Below are 22,880 nucleotides of genomic sequence, written 5' to 3'. Positions count from 1 at the left end.
CTGGGAATCCTCGTGCAGGATTCTCTAAATGTAAACTTGAAGGTTGAGTCAGTGGTAAGGAAGGCAAATACAATATTAGCATTCATTTCGGGAGGACTAGAACACAAAAAGCAAGGATTTAATGCTGAAGCTTTATAAAGCATTGGTCAGACATGTGCAGTTTAGGCCCCTTATCTAAAAAACTATGTGATGGCATTGGAGAGGATCCAGAGGAGGTTCACAAGAATTATCTCAGGAATGAGAGGGTTATTCATTTCACGGCTCTGGACGCTGGAGTCTAAAAAATGAGGGGGATCTCATTGAAACCTATCAAATATTGAAAGAGCTAGATAGAGTGGATGTGGAGAGGATGTTTCCTATAGTTCAGAGTGTAGGCACAGCATCAGAATTGAGGAACATCCACTTAGAACAGAGATAAGGAAAGTTTTCTTGAGCCAAATGGTTATGAATCTGTGGAATTCATTGCCACAGGTAGCTATGCAGACCAATTCATTGGGTATATTTAACTGACGTTGATAGGTTATTGATTAATCAGTGTGTCAAAGGAATCGGGGAGAAAGCAGGAGAATGGGGTTGAGAGGGATAATAAATCAGCCATGATGGAATGGCGGAGCAGACTCAATGGGCTTAATTCTGCTTTTTTGTCTTATGGTCTTATACCTATAATGAGAAAGGGGCTTCAATGAAAATTAAGAGGAAAAAGGATATTAACAGAGGTTTGGAAAGACTAAAAATTATTAATAAGATGACCCTAAGATATTGAAAGTAAAGATAAAGGAGGCTGCATAGAGGGAACGAGCAGATAGCTCCAAAGTTCATGATTGAGAGTTGCAGAACCTTGCAGAAAGATTACACAAGCAACTCCAATGGGAAACATTGGAAAGCAAGCCTTAAGGTGATGTGAAAATGCTACACTGATGTAATTTTGCAACTATTCCCCTATGAATTACAGGAATCCCATTCTTTCAGTTTCAGGTCAGTACTAAACGTTTTTTGGGATCAATTCCTGATGTGTCCCTGTCTGCTCTGTTTTCACCACTGATGTTTTCCTAAACAATAGATCTGAACCAATAGACCTAAACCTTGAGTGCGATTGTTTTCCCAAACACAAAAGAAATCTTGTTTCTGTATATCAGGAATTTATATCTCAAGGATACAAGCGTAATCGCCACCTGGAACCTGAAGTCAATTAAAAATATATTAATGGTTCCCAACTGTATTAGTTTAGTAACATATTAAAACTGAATGGACAATAGCCCCTTTTAGTTCTCTATCAAGCACAACGGACATATAAATGGGGTAAAAAAAAAATTGGACTTTGTTTCTGAACTGTAGTACTTTTAAAATTGTATTCAATCCTCTTAGCAGCACTAAATATAAGTTGTTTTGATCAATATGCAAGATATTTCAAGTCAATCAATACATCTTCTTGCAAAATGAAGCTATAATCAGCAATGAAAAACAGCCAATTATTTTCTATAGTTTTTGAGGATAAATACCATATGTCTATCTTCAGCAACTTTTCACCACACATACCAAAATCATTATCTTCTTACATAATCCCTCAGAATGAAGAATGATTTGCTCCCACATCATTTTTTTGGGGGGGTCCTGAAATGGCTAATGAGGCCCATGAGGCCCAAATTTCCCTCATTTTAGTAGTCAGGAACAAGAGGCTCCCAAAATTCAGTGAAAGCACTGGACATATTCAAGCTTTGAGAACATCATAGAAACTTTTTCCTGTCACTCTTGCAACCTTTTCCCAAATGTCCTCCCACAACAGTGTCAAGAGACTGGTGTTAGGCATGTAAACAACACAGCCTGCCAAATACAACCAACACAGAGTAACACAAACAACAGGAATTCTGCAGATGCTGGAAATTCAAGCAACACACATCAAAGTTGCTGGTGAACGCAGCAGGCCAGGCAGCATCTCTAGGAAGAGGTGCAGTCGACGTTTCAGGCCGAGACCCTTCGTCAGACACAGAGTAACTAAGGCCTCCATGCTGGAAATGTTAGCCTGGAAGAAGACACTGATATTGGCTTGCCTATTTTTCTAATAAATATCAATAGTATTTTTCATTTCTTTAATTAATTCTGGTAAAGCACCCGGCCTGGATGGGTATACAGTAGAATTTTAAAAATCTTTTTCAAGTCTACTTTCTCCTTGGTTATATAGAGTTTTTAAGGATGCCTTATTTGTAAATAAATTACCACAATCTTTTTATGAAGCTCTAGTTCTTCAATTCCTAAAAAAGGTAAAGACCCCACTGAATGTGCATCATATAGACCTATATCCTTGTTAAATGTGGACTCCAAAATTTTTTCCAAAATACTAGCAATTAGATTGGAAAATGTATCGCCACAAATTGGCTCTGACGACCAGACAGGATTTATTAAAAATTGTTATTCATATTTTAATGTTAGGAGGTTGATGAACATGTATATACTCCTTCATCTAAAACTCCAGAACGTGTTATTTCACTTGACGCCGAGAAGGCATTTGATAGATTTGAATGGGAATATTTATTTAACATCCTTAAGAAATTTAATTTTAACCCAAAATTCATAGCTTGGATTAAATTGATATACTTTATACTCACCAAACAATTGGTACTAGGACGTACAATCATCACAGCGATATTTGATTCTTATAGTCATAGTCATACTTGACTGATCCTCAGGGAAACTGGTTTTTGTTACAGTTGCACCAACCAAGAATAGAGTACAAATATAGCAATATAAAACCATAAATAATTAAATAGTAATATGTAAATTATGCCAGGAAATGTCCAGGACCAGCCTATTGGCTCAGGGTGTCTGACCCTCCAAGGGAGGAGTTGTAAAGTTTGATGGCCACAGGCAGGAATGACTTCCTATGACGCTCAGTTTTGCATCTCAGTGGAATGAGTCTCTGGCTGAATGTACTCCTGTGCCCACCCAGTACATTATGTAGTGGATGGGAGACATTGTCCAAGATGGCATGCAACTTGGACAGCATCCTCTTTTCAGACACCACCGTCAGAGAGTCCAGTTCCATCCCCACAACATCACTGGCCTTACGAATGAGTTTGTTGATTCTGTTGGTGTCTGCTACCCTCAGCCTGCTGCCCCAGCACACAACAGCAAACATGAAGGCACTGGCCACCACAGACTCCTAGAACATCCTCAGCATCGTCCGGCAGATGTTAAAGGACCTCAGTATCCTCAGAAAATAGAGGCGGCTCTGACCCTTCTTGTAGACAGCCTCAGTGTTCTTTGACCAGTCCAGTTTATTGTCAATTCGTATCCCCAGGTATTTGTAATCCTCCACCATGTCCACACTGACCCCCTGGATGGAAACAGGGGTCACTGGTGCCTTAGCCCTCCTCAGGTCCACCACCAGCTCCTTGTTCTTTTTCACATTAAGCTGCAGATAATTCTGCTCACACCATGTGACAAAGTTTCCTACCGTAGTCCCGTACTCAGCCTCATCTCCCTTGCTGATGCATCCAACTATGGCAGAGTCATCAGAAAACTTCTGAAGATGACAAGACTCTGTGCAGTAGTTAAAGTCCAAGGTGTAAATGGTGAAGGGAAAGGGAGACAAGATAGTCCCCTGTGGAGCCCCAGTGCTGCTGATCACTCTGTTGGACACACAGTGTTGCAACCACACGTACTGTGGTCTGCCAGTCAGGTAATCAATAATCTATGATAACAGGGAAGCATCCACCTGCATCGCTGTCAGCTTCTCCCCCAGCAGAGCAGGACGGATGGTATTGAACACACTGGAGAAGTCAAATAACATGACCCTCACAGTGCTCGCTGGCTTGTCCAGGTGAGCGTAGACACGGTTCAGCAGGTAGACGATGGCATCCTCAACTCCTAGTCGGAGTTGGTAGGCGAACTGGAGGGAATCTAAGTCTGGCCTAACCATAGGCCGGAGCAGCTCCAGAACAAGTCTCTCCAGGGTCTTCATGATGTGGGAGGTCAATGCCACCGGTCTGTAGTCATTGAGGCTGTTGGGGCGCAGCGTCTTCGGCACAGGGACGAGGCAGGACGTCTTCCACAGCACAGGAATCCTCTGGAGACTCAGGCTCAGGTTGAAGATATGGTGAAGTGCTTCACATAGCTGAGGGCACAGGCTTTGAGCACCCTGGTACTGACACCATCCGGGCCTGCAGCCTTGCTTGGGTTGAGAGGTTTCAACCGTCTTCTCACCTGTCCAGCTGTGAAGCCCACCGTGGTGGTTTTGTGTGGGGAAGGGGTATATTCTGCGCTTCCCACTCCCTGGATTACAAATATTAAATATTAAAAATATTTAAAATAGTTAATATTAGTAAATATTAAAAAGTTAAATTATAAATCATAAGTAGAAAATTAGAAAAGTGGGAAGTAAGGTAGTACAAATAAAACCCAAGAGGCAGGTCCGGATATTTGGAGGGTACGGCCCAGATCCGAGTCAGCATCCGTTCAGCAGTCTTATCACAGTTGGAAAGAAGCTGTTCCCAAATCCGGCCGTATGAATTTTCAAGCTCCTGAGCCTTCTCCTGGAGAGAAGAGGAATGAAAAGTGTGTTGGCTGGGTGGGTCGTGTCCTTGTTTATCCTGGCAGCACTGCTCTGACAGCGTGCAGTGTAAAGTGAGTCCACGGACGAAAGATTGGTTTGTGTGATGTGCTGCACCATGTTCACGATCTTCTGCAGCTTCTTTCGGTCTTGAACAGGACAATTTCCATACCAGGTTGTGATGCACCCTAGAAGAATGCTTTCTACAGTGCATCTATAAAAATTAGTGAGGGTTTTAGGGGCCAGGCCAAATTTCTTTTGTTTTCTCAGGAAGTAAAGGCACTGGTGGGCCTTCTTGGCAGTGAACTCTGCTTGGTTGGACCAAGTCAGGTCATTTGTGATATTGACCCCGAGGTACTTAAAGCTTTTGACCTGTTCCACTTGCGCACCACCGATGTAAATGGGGTCGTGCGGTCTGCTACTCCTTCTGAAGTCAACAACCAATTCTTTCGTCTTGCTGACGTTCAGGGATAGGTTATTGTCTTCGCACCATGCCACCAGCTTCTTAATTCCCTCTCTGCACTCAAACTCATCATTACCCAAGGTACGGCCTGCAATTGTTGTGTCATCAGCAAACTTATATATTGAATTTGATGGAAACTTGGCTACACAATCATGGGTGCACAGTGAGTACAGCAGGGAGCTGAGTACACAGCCTTGTGGGGCACCGGTGCTCAGAGTGATTGTAGAGGAGAGCTTGTCCCCTATTTTTACAGCCTGGGTCCTGTCTGTGAGGAAGTTGAAGATCCAGCTGCAGATCTGAGTGCTAAGGCCCAGGTTCCGGAGCTTAGGAATCAGTTTATTTGAAATGATGGTATCATATACCTTTGGCTTCTGTACTTACTAATAATCAGAGATCCCCTTTTTTAGGCTTTTTTGAGGTACAAGGCCGTCCTTTAAGCCCTTTACTATTTGATATTCCTTGGAACCCTTGGCAATCACTCTTCGTGATTCACCCGATGTATTTGGCATTATTCATGGGAATGAGAAGCATAAGGCATCATTATATGCAGATGACCTGTTACTATACATCTCTAATCCAGAGAAATCCATCCCTGTAGTAATATTATTACTCGCTCAGTTTAGTAGTTTTTCTGGTTATAAATTGAATTTTAATAAGAGTGAGCTTTTTCCATTAAATATGCAAGTTCCAATCGATAGACAATCACCATTTACACTGGTTACTGATTATTTTACTTATTTAGGTGTTAAAATTACTAAGAAGCATAAGGATCTATTTAAAGTTAACTTTTTACCCTTAATTGATCATGTTAAATAACTGCTTACTAAATGGTCCCCACTGTCCCTATCATTGATTGGTCGATCAATGCTATTAAGATGATTATTTTACCTAAATTTCTGTATTTATTTCAGGCGGTACCAATCTTCATCTCTAAGTCCTTTTTAGATATTATTGATTCTAAAATTTCTTCATATATATGGCAGAATAAAAATCCTAGATTAAGTAAGCAATATTTACAGAAATCAAAAAAGGATGGCGGTTTGGCATAGCCGAATTTTAGATTCTAGTATTGGGCAATTAATATTCGATACCCTAACGTTCTGGACACAAGATTTGGATGAAATTCAATGTCCACGATGGGTGAACCTCGAGTGTGAGTCTGTACAGGGGTTCTCATTGGCTTCTATTTTAGGGGCTTCGCTTCCCTTTGCACTCACTAAACTGAATAAACAAACGATTAATCCAATAATTAAACATACAATACGAATATGGTTTCAATTTCGTAAATTTTTTGGATTGAATAAATTTATCCTATCAAGTCCTATTATATCCAATATTTTCTTTCAACCATCCAGAACTGATCAAGCTTTTACGGAAAACTAAGGGAATAATATGTTTTCGTGATTTATTCATGGATAATTGTCTCATGTCCTTTGAACAGTTGTGTAATAAACATAATTTGCCTAAATCACATTTTTTTCAGATATTTACAGATTAGAAACTTTTTGAAGGTTATTTTACCTACTTTTCCAATATCACATCAAACTAAAATTACAGAAAATGTCTGTAGAAACTATCTACCCTATCAATGCCCTCATAGTCTTCTATATTTTTATCAGGTCATCCCTCAGTCTACTTTATTCCAGGGAAAACAAGTTCAACTTATCAAATCTCACTAAATAACCAATGTTTTTCAATCCACGTCTTGTGCTTGTCCCTCTGAAGAAATACGATGTTCATTACAAGAAAAAAGAATGCTGCAAGTATTTTATTAAGAGAAATTCTTGAAGATGATAACACCTCTGACATTCCCAAGTATATCTTCCCTTTCGAAATTGTTGGCAATGAAATTGTGGACTGAAGATCTTTACTGCTAGTTTTAGAATTTAATGAGGATTTTGCCTGTTGCCATGCCTTGTACTTCTTTGGAACGAGAAATGAACTTCTACTTCTGGTCAACTGGGGTGGCAGAAAGATTTGCAAAAATACATTGCTATGAGATGGAGCCTAGGCCTCTGTTCTGCTCTCTCTCCACCCATAATTTCGCCATTAGGTCAGAGTTTTTTTTTTATTTCAATCAATCCCTGTACTGCTGTTTATTTGCCCTTGAATAGAGGTTGAGCTTCCAATACAGGAAAGCTTAGTTTCTTTTAAGTATTTATTGCTTAACTTCTCAGTCTCCTTATCATTCTCATCAAACTGGTCCAGGTTCTTCTTGATAAAGAAGATGAGTTTCTACATAGGTGTCAACTAAGGCACACTTCAGGAGTTGAAAGGTTGTTTGGGAGCACCATGTGAGAAAAGCTTTCTCGTGGTTCATAAGAGATCACGGTCATGAAGTCAGGTTACAGAGTACAGAAATGGACTTTTCAGCCCATCATGTCCATTTTACCCATCGACACTAATCCCATTTGTAGCATTAGGTCTGTACCCTACATGCCTTGTGTATTTAAGTGTATTTAAGCCTCTTAATTGTAGTACATGTATCATATTCCACCACTTCCTCAAGCAGTGGGTTCCAACATCAACTGTTCAGTGTAAAAACACTTAGGACCCCTTTAAACTCCTTCCTCTAATCTTAAGATAATGCCTTCTGTTTTGATACCCTACTATGGGAAAAAGATTTTGACTATCTACTCTATCAATGCCCTCATAATCTTCTATATTTTTATCAGGTCATCCCTCAGCCTACTTTATCCCAGGGAAAACAAGTTCAACTTATCAAATCTCACTAAATAACCAACGCTCTTCAATCCACGTCTTGTGCTTGTCCCTTTGATGAAATACAATGTTCATTATAAGAAAAAAGAATGCTGCAAGTATTTTGTTAAGAGAAAGCTCCAATTAGAGTTTTTTTTTCCCTCGCTGATCACTCCTTGCCAGAGACTGCATCTCTTCACTTCTTACTCTGGAGGATCAGTTTTTCCTTTTAAACCAGTATTAAACTAGAAGTCTTCCTTGGCATCATCTAAAGCTTCCAGTTTTTGTATATTTGCACTGACATGCACAGCATTCTGGTTCCAACAGATCATAATTTTGGAAACTTGATGAAGTTGCAAGCTTATTCCATAAAGAAGGCATTCCTTTCCCAGCTGGCCCCTCTACTAGAAGACGTACCACCAACTGTTTATTTGTGTGGTAATATTCAATGTAATAATATTGATGTCAAAGTGTTTGGGCTCCTGACAGCATGGCAGCATTCAGATCAGTCAGTTTTGGGATTGTTCATAAAGTTTCTGATATTCCAGGTTTGAAACTCTATGAAGTATTCTGAAAACTGCCTGTGCATGATTTCTTTAAATGTTGGTGGCCTCTGCACGCCAGCTATGACGTGGCCTTCATAGAGTAAGGATGTGATCTAGTGGCAAGGAGGACCAAAGCAAATAGACACCAGGATCTAAATATATTCCATCAATATTAAGAAAAATAAACTGCAAGATCAGGATTTCTCAGATTTATCACTCACCATATATTATCAATATATTTTGTGCAAATTCCTGATCAAAATTGTCTTAATGACAGTTAACTATTTACTAATGTTTCCAAGGGTCCTAAAATTTCTATTATTGAAAATAAAGTCAGAAAAGTGTATCAAGGCTTCGACTGAAGAACAGTAATACTGCATTAACCCCGCACCACCCATTTTGTTGTATTAATCAAGGCTTGGCTTTAGTTATAATGAAAAAACAGCTGGCATATATAAAACTCTAACATTATCCCATAAACCCCATAGCTGCTAAACAAGCACAGCTTACCTGAACTTCATCTCAATTCCAATTAAGGGAATTTAAAAATTACAAATATTCTGCCAAATTAATAATTTTGTGTAAAATGTTGTTAAATATGATTAAGCTAGAGTATGCAGCATCTGCACCATCTGTACTCAATGAAATAAAACGCTAACATGGAGTATGTAACGTTCCGTTATATTGGCTCGTGTATGTCTAGGGGAAATCCCGCCCAGCACCCGCTTCAACACTCCTCTCAGGGTCAGTCGCCGCCCGAATCAATCACAAACATCAATCATCAGTCAGCACACCCAGTAAATTTTAACAAATACACTTTATAGATATTACTAATTCTATGACATTAATATGCATTTGATACAGAGAGGAAAGTAATGGAAAAAAAAAGGCGCCAACACTTATCAAAGTCCAAGTTCTTCGCGCGATACCGTTGGAGCTCAATTTGACGTCAGATTACCACCCGAATTCCGTCGACTCACGGCTCGGGACCACCCTGAGTGATCGACCGGAGCCTCTCCGCATGTCCGCCGTCCTCGTCTCTCCTCCGACTCCCCGCCAAAACCCAGTCCACAGTCATATCATACAGCATGGCATCCGAAAACAAAACGATACATAACCACCCACTGGCTAATAGAACCTTGTTATCATCATTTTAAAGTAAAACAAACTGTTAGCGCAAACTCTCTGCAGCGTTAAAACACAACAAAGCCGTATTCCCCAGATTAACATAACAAAATCGCCATTTTAAATGTAACAAAAGAAAGACCTCGTACAAGTATTTACAGAAATGACCCGATATAAATGTAGTCCTGGATCCAATAACAACCACCATTATTCACAAGGACTTTGCATTCTGATTTTGACTCAAATGATATAGACCTTGTCCTCTAAGAAGGCATAAGTAAAATTGGAGCATAGGAAAAAAATATAAGAGTTTCTTCTTCCTTTCCCTATGGTTACAATGCATATTTCCTTTGGATCCCAACTCCTTCTTTACAGATGGCATCAAGTATCCTTCCTTACAGTACTGTATAAAGGAATACAGTAGAATCTCGGTTCATTTGGACACATCAGAACCAGTACATTTTGGCCCAGTTTAAGGGCTGCCCAAATAGCCTAAGGTTTGTGGAAATAGTTCAAAAGATATAAAACTGACAAACTAAGTAACAAATTGTGTACTTAAATGAAATAAAAAACAAATTAGAACACTACCAATATGATTACAGTACTATAAAACTGTAACAGTTGCAAATAATTATCGACAGGGAAATTCATCCAGTGTTCTTTTGATTGACTGTAAATGAAGAAAATCAATGCAGATAATGGACTGCTTTCATACAATGCTTTTGACGATAGTATCCTCCAAATCTTCATTTTTATTAAAACCTTTAAGATGACTGTCAATACCTTCAAACTTGTCATAGTTCCTAATCTGCTGAAGCAGTGAAATAGTTTCATTTTCACTTGCGGCCATTTCTGGCATCTCCATGCCTGAATGCTTGAAACCACAGTGAACAAAACGGTTCTAAATTGTCTTACTACTTATTTCTCACCAACTATCAGTGACAAAAGTCACTGCTTATTGAACACAAGCACATGCAACTGACACCATTTAAAAACTGTAAGCTTTAACAGCCACACAAATGCACGTGAATGACACAGGTAGAAACTGTTCAGCAATAGTTTCCTGCCCCAATTAAGTGGCATAATGTCCCAAATAAATGAAAGGAATCCGACAATTTTCTCGATTAGTTTTTCTTCTTTGAGTTGTCCCAAATAAGCAGCTGCCCCGATCGACCAATGGTCCAATTAACCAGAATCCACTGTAAGTAGCATAAAGCAATATAAACTAGGATAAGAAAAAGACGCCAGCAAAACCAATATTTGGCCGCATATCACAAAACACATCTCAAAGTAGGATTTGAATTCAGTTTCTGCATTCTCAGACTGAGATCATTTTTTCCACATAATGCTCCAATAGCACCAATCAGAGCCATATTCCCATGCATGCAATAGTCTGCAGATAGAAATACTGATATTGCACAAATAATCTTTGATATACAAAATTCTTTTATATTTTCACATAATTAAGCATAGCTGTCCTCCTTGGCTGATTAGGTCATGCACTGAATATCAGTGTGTGAGGAAGAGACATATTTCTTTGAAGAGGCATTTGAGGTCTTCAGTAAGTACAGAAAATGAAGAACAGGCCAACTATTTTTATTTTATAAAAAGGGATTCAAAACAAAAAAAAGGGAACTAATCAAGAGGGAATATAATTTTGAACACCTCTTTCCCATTTCCAATCTCTGTCTCCAACTCTGGAGACAAACTGTCTACCCATATCATGAATGCTATTTGTTTGCTTTTATTTAAACGCAAACAACAGGAATTCTGCAGATGCTGGAAATTCAAGCAACACACATCAAAGTTGCTGGTGAACGCAGCAGGCCAGGCAGCATCTGTAGGAAGAGGTGCAGTCGATGTTTCAGGCCGAGACCCTTCGTCAGGACTAACTGAAGGAAGAGTGAGTAAGAGTTAGTCCTGACGAAGGGTCTCAGCCTGAAACGTCGACTGCACCTTTTCCTACAGATGCTGCCTGGCCTGCTGCGTTCACCAGCAACTTTGATGTGTGTTGTTTGCTTTTATCGTTTGTATGTTTTTTTTCCTCTGCACCTTGGGGGTATAACAGTCTTCTTTTGTTTCAATGGATTCTACTGGGTTTCATTTTTTTGTGGCTGCCTATAAGGAGATGAATCTCCAGGCTATATAAAGTATACATACTTTGAACTTTTCATAAACTGACTTACGCCCATGGCTATCTTGACGATAGCTCTTCCTACTCTGCCTCCTGTAAAAATGCCATTCCCTTTTCTCAGTTCCTTCGCCTCCACCGCATCTGTTCCCAGGATGACATTTTTCTTTCCAGGACATCAGAGATGTCTTCCTTCTTCAAACAATGGGGTTTCTCTTCCTCCACCATTGATGCTATCCTCACCTGTATCTCTTCAATTTCCTGAACATCCGCACTCACCCAATCTTCCTGCCACGTTAACAAGAATAGTGTTCCACTTGTCCTCACTTACCACCCCATGAGTCTTCGCATCCAGCACATTATTCTCCGCAACTTCCGCCATCTGCAATGGGACCGTACCACCAAGCTCATCTTTACCTATCACCATTCTATGCTTTCCACAGGGATCACCCCCTCTGTGATTCCCTTGTCAATTTGTCCCTCCCCACTAATCTCCCTCCTGGCAGTTATTCCTGTAAGTGGAAGAAGTGCTACACCTCCCTTTCAACTCCCCACTCACCTCCAATCAGGGCCTCCATCAGTCCTTCCAGATGAGGACCTGCAAATATGTAGGGGTCATCTATTGTATCCGGTGCTCTCAATACAGCCTCCTCTACATTGGTGAGACCCGATATAGATGGGGGGAGTCAAGCACCTTTGCTCCAGAAACAGGATTTCCCTGAGGCCAACAATTTAAATTCCAATCCCCATTCCCATTCCAACATGCTGGTCCATGGCCTCCTCTACGACCACTATGAGGCAATTCTCAGGTAGGAAGAGCAACACACCTTATATTCCATCTTGGTAGCCTCCAACCTGATGGCATGAAAGTCGATTTCTCCAGCCTCGGGTAATTTTTCCCCCTCCCCCCTTCTTTTTCAATTCTCCGCTCTGGCCCCCATATACCTTTTCTCTTCTCCTCACCGACCTATCACTTCCCCCAGTGCCTCTCCTCCTTCCTTTTCCATGATCTACTTTCCCCTTCTATCAGATTTCTTCTTTGCCAGTCCTTTACCTTTCCCACTTATCCCCTCCAAGCTCCTCACTTAATCCCTTTACTTCATTTCCTTCATCGATTTTGACCCAAAACGTTCACTGTTTATTCATTTCTCGACACGTTGCTTGACCTGCTGAGTTCCTCCAACATTTTGTGTGTATTGCTCAGGATTTCGAGCATCTGCAGAACCCCTTGGACCTAGAGCAGCCTTTCTCAACCTTTTTGCCCTGAAGGAACCCTTGAAATAATTTTCAGGTCTCAGGGAACCAAGCATAAAAAGTATTATACCTAGACCTCACAGTACATTAGTGTGATCAGCAAGTTGTAGATATAACAATCTAAAAATAATTCTTAATGCTCTTTTGACTAGAGAATTAGTTTTTAGCAAACCTTTCTTGAAAAAAAAAGATAGTTAAGGTTAGATTACCTTTCTTGAAATTAATCTTTCTTTCTCTTTCATAAATTTTAAAAACTCATAAGGCAAACATAATAAATTTCTCAATTCTGGGTTGAACTTGAGGTAAGTACACATGGATATCACCTTCTACTGAAATGATACAATTTCTATCCTTGTTCTTAATGCTTGTTAAATAAGAAAGAGCTTGCTCACTCATGTAAGAGGTTGAAAACTGCAGAAAAATGTTCATTGCTTTCCTATGAATGGAAGGATACTCTTCTTTCACAGAAATCCGTAACTTATCCAGGCACAGGTCAATAAATCTCATCTTGAGTGCATGATCAGAATGCAGCTCACAAAGTTCTTCCTCTTCTCTCAAAGAGAAGTTCTCAGGCTGAACAGAAGGTTCAGAGAAAGGGTTTTTCACCCAGTCATACACTTATACTGAGGATAAACGTTGTTTCGGAGGGATAGGAGGGTCAGCAGAGGGGGTGGTATGGCTCTGCTGGTAAAGAATCGCATCAAATCAGTAGAAAGACGTCACATAGGATCGGAAGATGTTGAATCCTTGTGGGTTGAGTTAAGAAACTGCAAAGGTAAAAGGACCCTGATGGCAGTTATATACATGCCTCCCAACAGTAGCTGGGATGTGGACCAAAGATTACAACAGGAAATAGAAAAGGTGTGTCAAAGGGGTAATTTTATGATAGTCATAGGAGATTTCACCATACAGGTCAATTGGGAAAATCAGGTTGGAAATGGATCTCAAGAGCGTGAGTTTGTTGAATGCTTATGAGATGGCTTTTTAGAGCAGCTTGTCATTGAGTCTACTAAAAAAATGAGGAAGGTGCAGGATAGAGGTATTCCAAAGACAAAGAAATACTCAAATGGCAAAATAGTACAACGGTGGCTGACAAGGGAAGTCAAAGCTAATGTAAAAGAAAAAGAGAGGGCATACAACAAAGCAAAAATTAGTGGGAAAGCAGAGGATTGGGAAGCTTTTAAAACCCTACAGAGAGCAACTAAAAGAATTATTAGAATGGAAAAGATGAAACATGAAAGTAAGCTAGCAAACAATATCAAAGTGAATGGTAATAGCTTTTTCCAAGTATGTAAAAAATAAAAGAGAGATGAGAGTGGATATTGGACCGCAAGAAAATGAAGCTGAATAATAATAATGGGGGCCAAGGAGATGGCAGATGAACTGAATTGAGTATTTTGTATCAGTCTTCACTGTGGAAGACATTAGCAGTGTGCCAGGTGTCTTCCACAGATGTCTTGAAGGGTGTGAGGGAAGAGAAGTGAGTGCAGTTACTATTACAAGGGAGAAGGTGTTCAAAAAGCTGAAAGACCCAAGGATACGCAAGTCACCCAGACCAGACGAACTGCACCCTAGGGTTCTGAAAGAGGTAGCGGTAGAGATTGTGGAGGCATTAGTAATGATCTTTCAACAATCGTCGGACTTTGGCATGGTGCCAGAGGACTGGAACATTGCAAATGTCACTCCACTCTTTAAGAATGGAAGGAGGCAACAGAAAGGAAAGTATAGACCAGTTAGCCTGACCTCAGTGGTTGGGAAGATGTTGGAGTCAATTGTTAAGGGTGAGGCTATGGAGTACTTGGTGACACAGAACAAGATAGAACAAAGTCAGCATGATTTCATTAAGGAAAAATATTGCCTGAAGAGCCTGTTGGAATTATTTGAGGAGATTACAAATAGGATAGATAAAGGGGATGCAGTGGATGTTGTATATTTGGACTTTCAGAAGGCCTCTGATGAGGTGCCACACATGAGGCTGCTTACTAAGTTAAGAGCCCATGGTATTACAGGAAAGACACTGGCATGATTAGCGCATTGTCTGATTGGTAGGAGGTAGCAAGCAGGAATAAAAGGATCCTTTTCTGGTTGGTTGCCAGTGACTGGTGGTGTTCTGCAGGGACTGGTGTTGGGACTGCATCTTTTTATGCAGTATATCAATAATTCAGATGATGGGATAGGTGGCTTTGTTGCCAAGTTTGTAGATGATACAAAGATTGGTAGAGGGGCAGGTAGTATTGAGGAAACAGGTAGGCTGCAGGAGGACTTCAACAGATTAGGAGAATAGGCAAGATAGTGGCAAATTAAATACAATTTTGGAAAATGCATGGTCATGTACTTTGGTAGTAGAAATAAATATGCAGACTATTGTCTAAGCAGGGAGAAAATACAAAACTCTGAGATGCAAAGGGACTTGGGAGTCCTTATGCAGTACACCCTAAAGGTTAACTTGCAGATCAAGTCGGTGGTGAGGAAGGCAAATGCCATGTTAGCATTCATTTCAAGAGGTCTAGAATACAAGAGCAAGGATGTGATGCTGAGGCTTTATAAGGCACTGGTGAGGCAGCACCTTGAGTATTGTGAACAGTTTCGGGCTCCTCATCTTAGAAAAGATGTGTTGGCATTGGAGAGGGTTCAGAGGAGGTTCACGAGGATGATTCTGGGAATGTAAGGGTTATCATTTGATAGCTCTGGGTCACTACTCACTGGAATTTAGAAGGATGAGGTGGGATCTCATTGAAACCTTTCGAATGCTTTAAGGTCTAGACACAGTAGATGTGGAAAGAATGTTTCCCATGGTGGAGAAGTCTAGGACAAGAGGGCACAGCCTCAGGATAGAGGGGCGCCCTTTTAAAACAGAGATATGGAGAAATTTCTTTAGCCAGAGGGTGACGACTTGTGGAATTCATTACCATAGGCAGGTATGAAGGCCAGGTTGCTGGGTGTACTTAAGGCAGAGCTTGTAGGTTCTTGATTGGACACAGCATCAAAGGGCAACGGGAAGGCCAGGGAGGGGGGAAAAAAAGGAACAGCCATGATTGAATGGAGAAACAGACTCGATGGGCCAAATGGCCTAATTCTGCTCATACGTCTTATGGTAAGAACAAAACTAATGTTCTTATGGAAAGGAAAGAAAAATACTGTTCAATTTTGTTCTCCAAGTGGATTTCAATCAGACTCGAGAATTTCTGATATCTTTCCTCACTCTCAAACCCAAGCAGCAGTAGAAACATTTCAAGATTTCCTTTTGCAGCATAATTTTTCCAAGGATTCAGTTTCTTCTTAAATTCAAGAATTTTGTCACTCAAAGTCAAAACATTTTCTCCAAGGCCTTGCAGAAACTTGCTCAACTGGTTTATATGATGAAGAATGTCTGTTAATTACGCCAGTGTCTGCAGCCATTCTTCATGTTCAAAGCACTTAGCAAAATCTGGCCAACTATTTTCTTGAAAGTACTCCTGCAATTCCCCTTTCAGCTCAAGCACCCTGTTAAGAACTTTTCCTCTGCTAAGTCACCAGATTTCTGTATGTAGCAGAAGATTGGTGTATTCTTTGCCCAGGTTTTCACACAGTTTTTTAAACATTCTAGAGTGAATTTGCTTTTAAAGATACTAAATACCTTACTTGATGAATCTTTTTACTGACTGTGACTTCATTTTCAAAAGCTTTAATCTGTTTGCTTTGAGATTCCAATAGTCATTTAAAATAATCAGCGCTTTCACATATCATATGGCTGTGACTTGTACAAATGGTAGTTAAGTGTCTTTTCAATTTTGCTGGTGCCATTACCGCATTTGTAAGTTGTTTGCCTCAAACTAGGCACAATAGAATAGGACAACTTGGATCACTAGTCCATATAGTAGTAGTCATAGTCATACTTTATTGATCCCGGGGGAAATTGGTTTTCGTTACAGTTGCACCATAAATAATAAATAGTAATAAAACCATAAATAGTTAAATAGTAATATGTAAATTATGCCAGGTACTAAGTCCAGGACCAGCCTACTGGCTCAGGGTGTCTGACCCTCCAAGGGAGGAGTTGTAAAGTTTGATGGCCACAGGCAGGAATGACTTCCTATGACGCTCTGTGTTGCATCACGGTGGAATGAGTCTCTGGCTGAATGTACTCCTGTGCCCACCCAGTACGTTATGTAGTGGATGGGAGACATTGTCCATCCACTACATAACGACTTGGACAGCAACTTGGACAGCATCCTCTTTTCAGACACCACAGTCAGAGAGTCCAGTTCCATCCCCACAACATCACGGGCCTTACGAATGAGTTTGTTGATTCTGTTGGTGTCTGCTACCCTCAGCCTGCTGACCCAGCACACACCAGCAAACATGACAGCACTGGCCACCACAGACTCGTAGAACATCCTCAGCATCGTCTGGCAGATGTTAAAGGACCTCAGTCTCCTCAGGAAATAGAGATGGCTCTGACCCTTCTTGTAGACAGCCTCAGTGTTCTTTGACCAGTCCAGTTTATTGTCAATTCGTATCTCCAGATATTTGTAATCCTCCACCATGTCCACCCTGACTCCCTGGATGGAAACAGGGGGAAGTAGCTTCATTGTAAAGCTATGGTACCAGCTTATTACTTTAGTCCCGCCCACTGCTTTTGCCTCCACGACTCAAAAGACCCAGAAGACTTCTGGGGCAACAGGAGGCACTGGGTCTCTGTGCAGTCCCAAGGCTTCCGATCCTGGAGAGCAATCAGTCACTGGTGTGTATGTGCACCCAGCTAGTGGCCTTCCACCTCAGGACCCTGCAGAGATACCTGTACAGCAACCATCCTCCAAGTTGGCATGCGCTAGCAACACACTTTCTCCGCCAGGGAGGCTGCCTGCAGGACGGCACAGAGCTTCCAGCAGATAGCATCAGACACACCATTTTGAGGGATCTACCTTACTTCCACCGGGAGCTGTTAAGGGTATGGTGTCCAGCCTTATACAGACAGGTGTTCCTGTGCCAGTGGGAGGTGGTGCTGTAGCTGTGAGGGGTCTGGTCTCCATCCTATCAAGGTGGGTGTCGAGGGGGCTGGAGAATTGGAGGGGTTCCAGGTGTACAACCACCTGATCGGCTGGAATTGCCTGTCGGACCCAGGCCTCAGGATACCACATGGGACAGGGTGCCACACAGCATGAGCCGTCTCACGGGATGCCTGCTGTGCTCTTCCGTGACGCTCCAAAGCATTTCTTGTTTGGGCTGTTCTTGCACACCTTGGCGATCTGTTTTACCGTCTGGCAGCAGAGGAGGTCCCCACTGGAAATCTCCTTACGCAGAGGTCCTTCCCCTGGGGACCCGGGGAGGAAGGCACTACTGTGCAATAGGTTTTTAAGCTGGTTCACTGACACCGTGTCCACCTGTCCATTCTGTGACTGGGAGGAGACAGTGTACTGCGCTTATATGGTGTGTAAGAGGTTGCAGCCCCTGACCGAGAATCTGAAGGGGCTGCTGCTCAGGTTCTGGTTGCACTTCAGCCCTGCACTCCTTATATACGGGCACCCAGTACAGAAGGGGGTGGGTCGGGGGGGAGGATTTACTGGTGGGCTTGCTCTGGGGCCTGGCCAAGATAGCCATTCATGGGACCAGGCAGCAGAAAGTCAAGGGCTCTGCCAGGGCCAAATGCCTGTCCCTCTTCCGAGGATACGTGTGTGCCCAGCTGTCCTTGGAGAGGGAGCATGCAGTCACAATGGGAACAGTGGGGGACTTCAGGGAGCAGGGAATTGACTGTTTTATAGGCAATAGTAATCATATTTTAAGTTGAATTTATTCACTGCCTTGTAAATACTTAATGTTTGTACTTTGTGTATTTGTTGTATAAATAAACTTCTATAGTTTTGTTAATAAAAAAAGAGAAAGAGACAGACTCTTTTTGTGTCCGTTATTGCACTAGTTCTGTGAAATGACTCAGGAGATTGTAATTCTTTATCACTAACCTTATCAGAATTGTCCGTAGGCCTAGGCTTAGAATCCTCCTCTTCCTTCTCACACCTTCTCTTCAAAAATTGCCACACTCGATTGTCTTTAGAATGAAATTTCCCTTCAATTTTCTACTACACCAGTAGAATTTGTTTGATCCCATAAGTCAGACGGCAGCTTGCAAGGGGAAGTTGGGAGAGGTAATTCAAGAGGAAGAGGCTGACATCACAGCTCAAGTTGAGTGAGTCCATTCAATACTCGGAAAACAGACTTATCATTCCTCATCAGCCTACCATCCTCCCCTCCATGCAATAGAACTCTCATTAGCCTACCATCCTCTATTCCGTGTAATACAGCACTCACAGATTATCAACAGCCTCCCCAATCTCGCGACAAAAACTGAGAATGAACACGTCTTACTGCACACTGCCATACTGGGCCGAGAGACCCCTGACGAGATCGCTAACTGGGCTGCTTGGTCACTACCCACTGATGCCAGCGCTAGCATCGCACATTGCGCAAAGTTCGAAAAACAATGTTTATTTTTCTATCGTGATCTTTCACGGAACCCCTAGTGATCTCTCATGGGACCCGAGGGTTCCACGGAACCCCGGTTGAGATACCCCGGTATAGAGAATATAATTTGTTATTTTGTAATATTTTCATGGTAGTTTTTTTAAATCAGTGCTTACCAATCATCTTTCAGGAATGATGGTCAAAAATGTCAAAATTTAAAAGCCAGGAAACAAAACCACAATTTCTTTGGAAGATACGTCATTGATCTAGTACACAATCTAGTACTTCTGAGAAAGACTTATTTACGTACCCAATATTAGGAAAATAGGCAGACAAATTATTATGTGAATTTATTCCTTACCCCCTTGCTTCAAGTAGCTCATATTCTGGAACTTCTGGTCCACATATTTCCATCTGTAATGGTTGATATATGTACAAAGCCTCTTCTATCTTTGGTACGGGCTGCAAAGATATTTGCTGACCCTGTTTACAAAATATATTGCACATTAGGAATAATTTTCAAAAAAATAAATTCATGTTTAAAAGTTTGAAGCACCAGTGTCAATATGCCACTATTATAACTGAAATATAAAGCTATGGACTGCTTTGTGGAAATTGCCTAAACAAAGATAATAATATACAATTTAAAGACACTTACTTAGTGACCAAGATTTTCCACCAAAATTATCAGAATCAAGTTTATTATCACCGACATTTGACGTGAAATTTGTTAACTTAGCAGCAGCAGTTCAATGCAATACGTAATATAGAAGAAAAAAAAACAAAAAAATAATAAATATATCAATTACAGTACACGTATATTGAATAGATTAAAAAATATGCAAAAAAATTCTACCAATAATGGTTGCATCATCAGCAAATTTATAGATGGTATTTGAGCTGTGCCTAGACACAGTCATGTGTACCTAGAGAGTAGAGCAGTGGGCTAAGCACACACCCTTGAGGTGGGCCAGTGTTGATCGTCAACGAGGAGGAGATGTTATCACCAATCAGCTCAGATTGTGGTCTTCTGGTTAGGAAGTTGAGGATCCAATTACAGAGGGAGGTACAGAGGCCCAGGTATAGTAGTACCAAATGTATGCTTGCACTCAATGGTGGGCAACAACCCCAATCCCACTCACAGGAAGTAGCAAGATAGAAGGGAGTATGGCAACAACACCTGGAGCCAGGTGTCAAACCATCAGGGTTTCTGAAAAGTTATATAGTGGGTTATCAGAGTTTTCCTGTAAAGAGACTGCGTAAATAAGAAAAAGTTGAATACAATATTCAGTCACCTAGATTATAAAATGTCTAATTAAATGATAAGATGCTAATAATTAAGTTTAAATCGAATTATTGTTGAACAATGCAAGAGGCTAGGAGCTGGAAAGGCAGTGCAAAAGGCAGCTAGACGCTTAAAGCCAGAGGTGGCTGGAAACACTCAGTACTGCTCACTCATTCTGCAGATGGCTTCCACAATGTAAAGGGGAAGAGAATAAACTAAACCTAAGTCTAGGTATAAGCTATGTGAACAACTAAGAAAGTCGTTCACATATCCTTTACCCAGTAACAGAGTTGTCAAAGGAGAGAAGAGAGTTGCCAGAGATGTGCAATACAAAAGGGAACAGGAAGGTGTAAATTGAAAGAAGGTTGATAAAATTTCTCAGTGCTGGTGAACAGGAAATAAGTGCTGCACATTTTACATAAAAGACAGACATTGCTTGGATCCATATGGGTTCCGTAGTAGGTTATATATGAATAAAGTAAAAGGCAACGTAAGAACAAAGTCCACCAGGAGAGCAAGATAAGGAATGGTTGAGTTTCCATTTAAGGCAGAAACAAGAGACTCGCAGGGTGAAGGCCAAAGGATGAAAGACCTTCTTGTATACTAAATACATCCATTTTGTTAAAGGTCCATTCACGCAAATTTAACTTTTAACTAGCAATAAGCAATTGGAAAAATGAATTTAGAAAGCACAAATTGATTATTTAACCCTATTTAATGCCTGCAACTATGTTTGTCAACAAAACTGTCTTTAACATAAAGTAATTGATTTCCTGTACTATCAGTCACAAACCTGAAGAAGGCTTGTTTATATATGCGCATTCAAGCATGGCAATATGTAGTGCATTAGTCTTCTGGAAAATTTAAAATGCATTTTCTAGCGCACTCCTTTAAGGTAATAGGGTCTAATTTATCAATATCTTGAGGTCATTTCAAGGCTAATTCCTCAGGCACATTCTGAGGTGATGTTAGAGAATAACCAATTCTTTGTTCACTTGCAGAGAGCTATATTTATATGTTAACGTTTTTCTACCAAAGACCTCATACAGTTTTCAAAGATAAAATGGAAGTAGTTACAGAATTTTGAGTTGTGAAAACCACACCACGTTTTTTTTTATTAATGTTTTCTTTTCTTAAGAGAGGTTTCTAAGGAAGCAGTGATACTCAAATATTATTTTATAACTTTAAAAAAGCAGATTGCAGGATAAAATTTGGTTTTGTATGAATAGATACATGGTCTACACAACAATTAAAGACCTGACATCTGCTCAGAACATAAGGTTGACTTCCATTGTGTGAATATTATAGTTATTTTTGCAAATTACATAGAACAGTAGTGACATTTCGGACTCTTGCTTAATCATGTTGCTAACCTACTCATCAACTTCACTTTCACTCATTGAAAATTAAATAGAGTTTTAAAAAATACAAGAAAAACCTCCAAATGTGCTTTCAGTGCTGTACCCCTGTTTAGGCAAGTTAAATATCTTATTCCAAAGGTGTGTCTGCAATGCTCAAGAAAATCACACAGACTGAAATGGACTCAGATGAATGGGGGCAGGGAGAAATCTTTGTAAGATGACTTTCAGCTGACAGGGCGAACACGTGCAGCAGCTGCAATAACAATGCTGTTCAACTGAATGCCTTCAGAAACAAAAGAGCCACAGTAAAAAAACAGAATTGTTGCTAAGTTAGCTTAACTTTCTCAAGAATTACACAAAATTATTTCTTTTTTGATAAAATTAATAAAATAAATTTATACACTGATGGTAAGCCATTATTGCATTCTATGTGTTCATCAGTCATGGGTCAGTTGAGAGCAGATCCTCCTCTATTCAGAATTGAGATTTCTTCCCTTTTCAGAGATTTGAGCACAAAGATCGGCGCTATTACACGAACATACATTAGGAAATGATGTCCTTTTGGATGAGACAAGATACAGCTGCCCTACCTTGCCTTACAGAAGGATGTAAACTATGTCATATCATTATATAAAGCGCAACAGCAAGTTATTACTAGCATCCCAATCCCCGACCCCCCCGCCCACCTCAATCAGCATCACCAAATCAGATGGAGAAACAAGAAATTGCAGATGCTGTAGGCTAAAGCAAAAGCAAGCTGCCAGAGGAACTCAACAAATCAAGCAGCATCTGTGGAGGAAAAAAATCAGATAGCACTTTGTTTCAAGCCCCTGAATCAGGATGCAAATAGAAGTGGTTCATTTAAAAAGATTAATTCCATTTAAAAGTTCATTGAAGTGGTTCACTTACGTATTTAAGAGTGTTAAAACTTTGTTACCTTTTCACATTTAAATGGGAACCATTTAGAAAAATCTTACAGTCCACAAGTAAAATGTTGGAAATAAATAAGAACAGAAAATGCTGGAAAAATTC

At 40.6% G+C, this 22,880-nt stretch overlaps 1 protein-coding gene across 2 annotated transcripts in view; it reads right to left on the bottom strand.

Moving 5' to 3' along the window:
• mnat1 (MNAT1 component of CDK activating kinase) overlaps nt 1-22,880 on the bottom strand; it is a 134,373-nt gene that overhangs the window by 47,789 nt on the left and 63,704 nt on the right. Inside the window, exons 7-8 of one of the 2 annotated variants that reach the window (XM_072271408.1) lie at nt 19,564-19,685; nt 9,113-10,578 (exon numbers count right to left, since the gene is read on the bottom strand). In XM_072271408.1, the coding sequence (XP_072127509.1) occupies nt 10,452-10,578; nt 19,564-19,685 (249 nt within the window). In that variant the 3' untranslated portion in view covers nt 9,113-10,451. Of the gene's footprint in view, nt 1-9,112; nt 10,579-19,563; nt 19,686-22,880 lie in introns of those variants that run through there. The other variant, XM_072271416.1, reaches the window with a different exon arrangement.

Source organism: Mobula birostris, chromosome 1, assembly GCF_030028105.1.
Source record: "Mobula birostris isolate sMobBir1 chromosome 1, sMobBir1.hap1, whole genome shotgun sequence".
In the NCBI taxonomy this organism is placed as follows: Eukaryota; Metazoa; Chordata; class Chondrichthyes; order Myliobatiformes; family Myliobatidae; genus Mobula; species Mobula birostris.
Note: the sequence above shows the minus strand (reverse complement) of the source record. Positions and strands in the feature narration are given on the sequence as shown.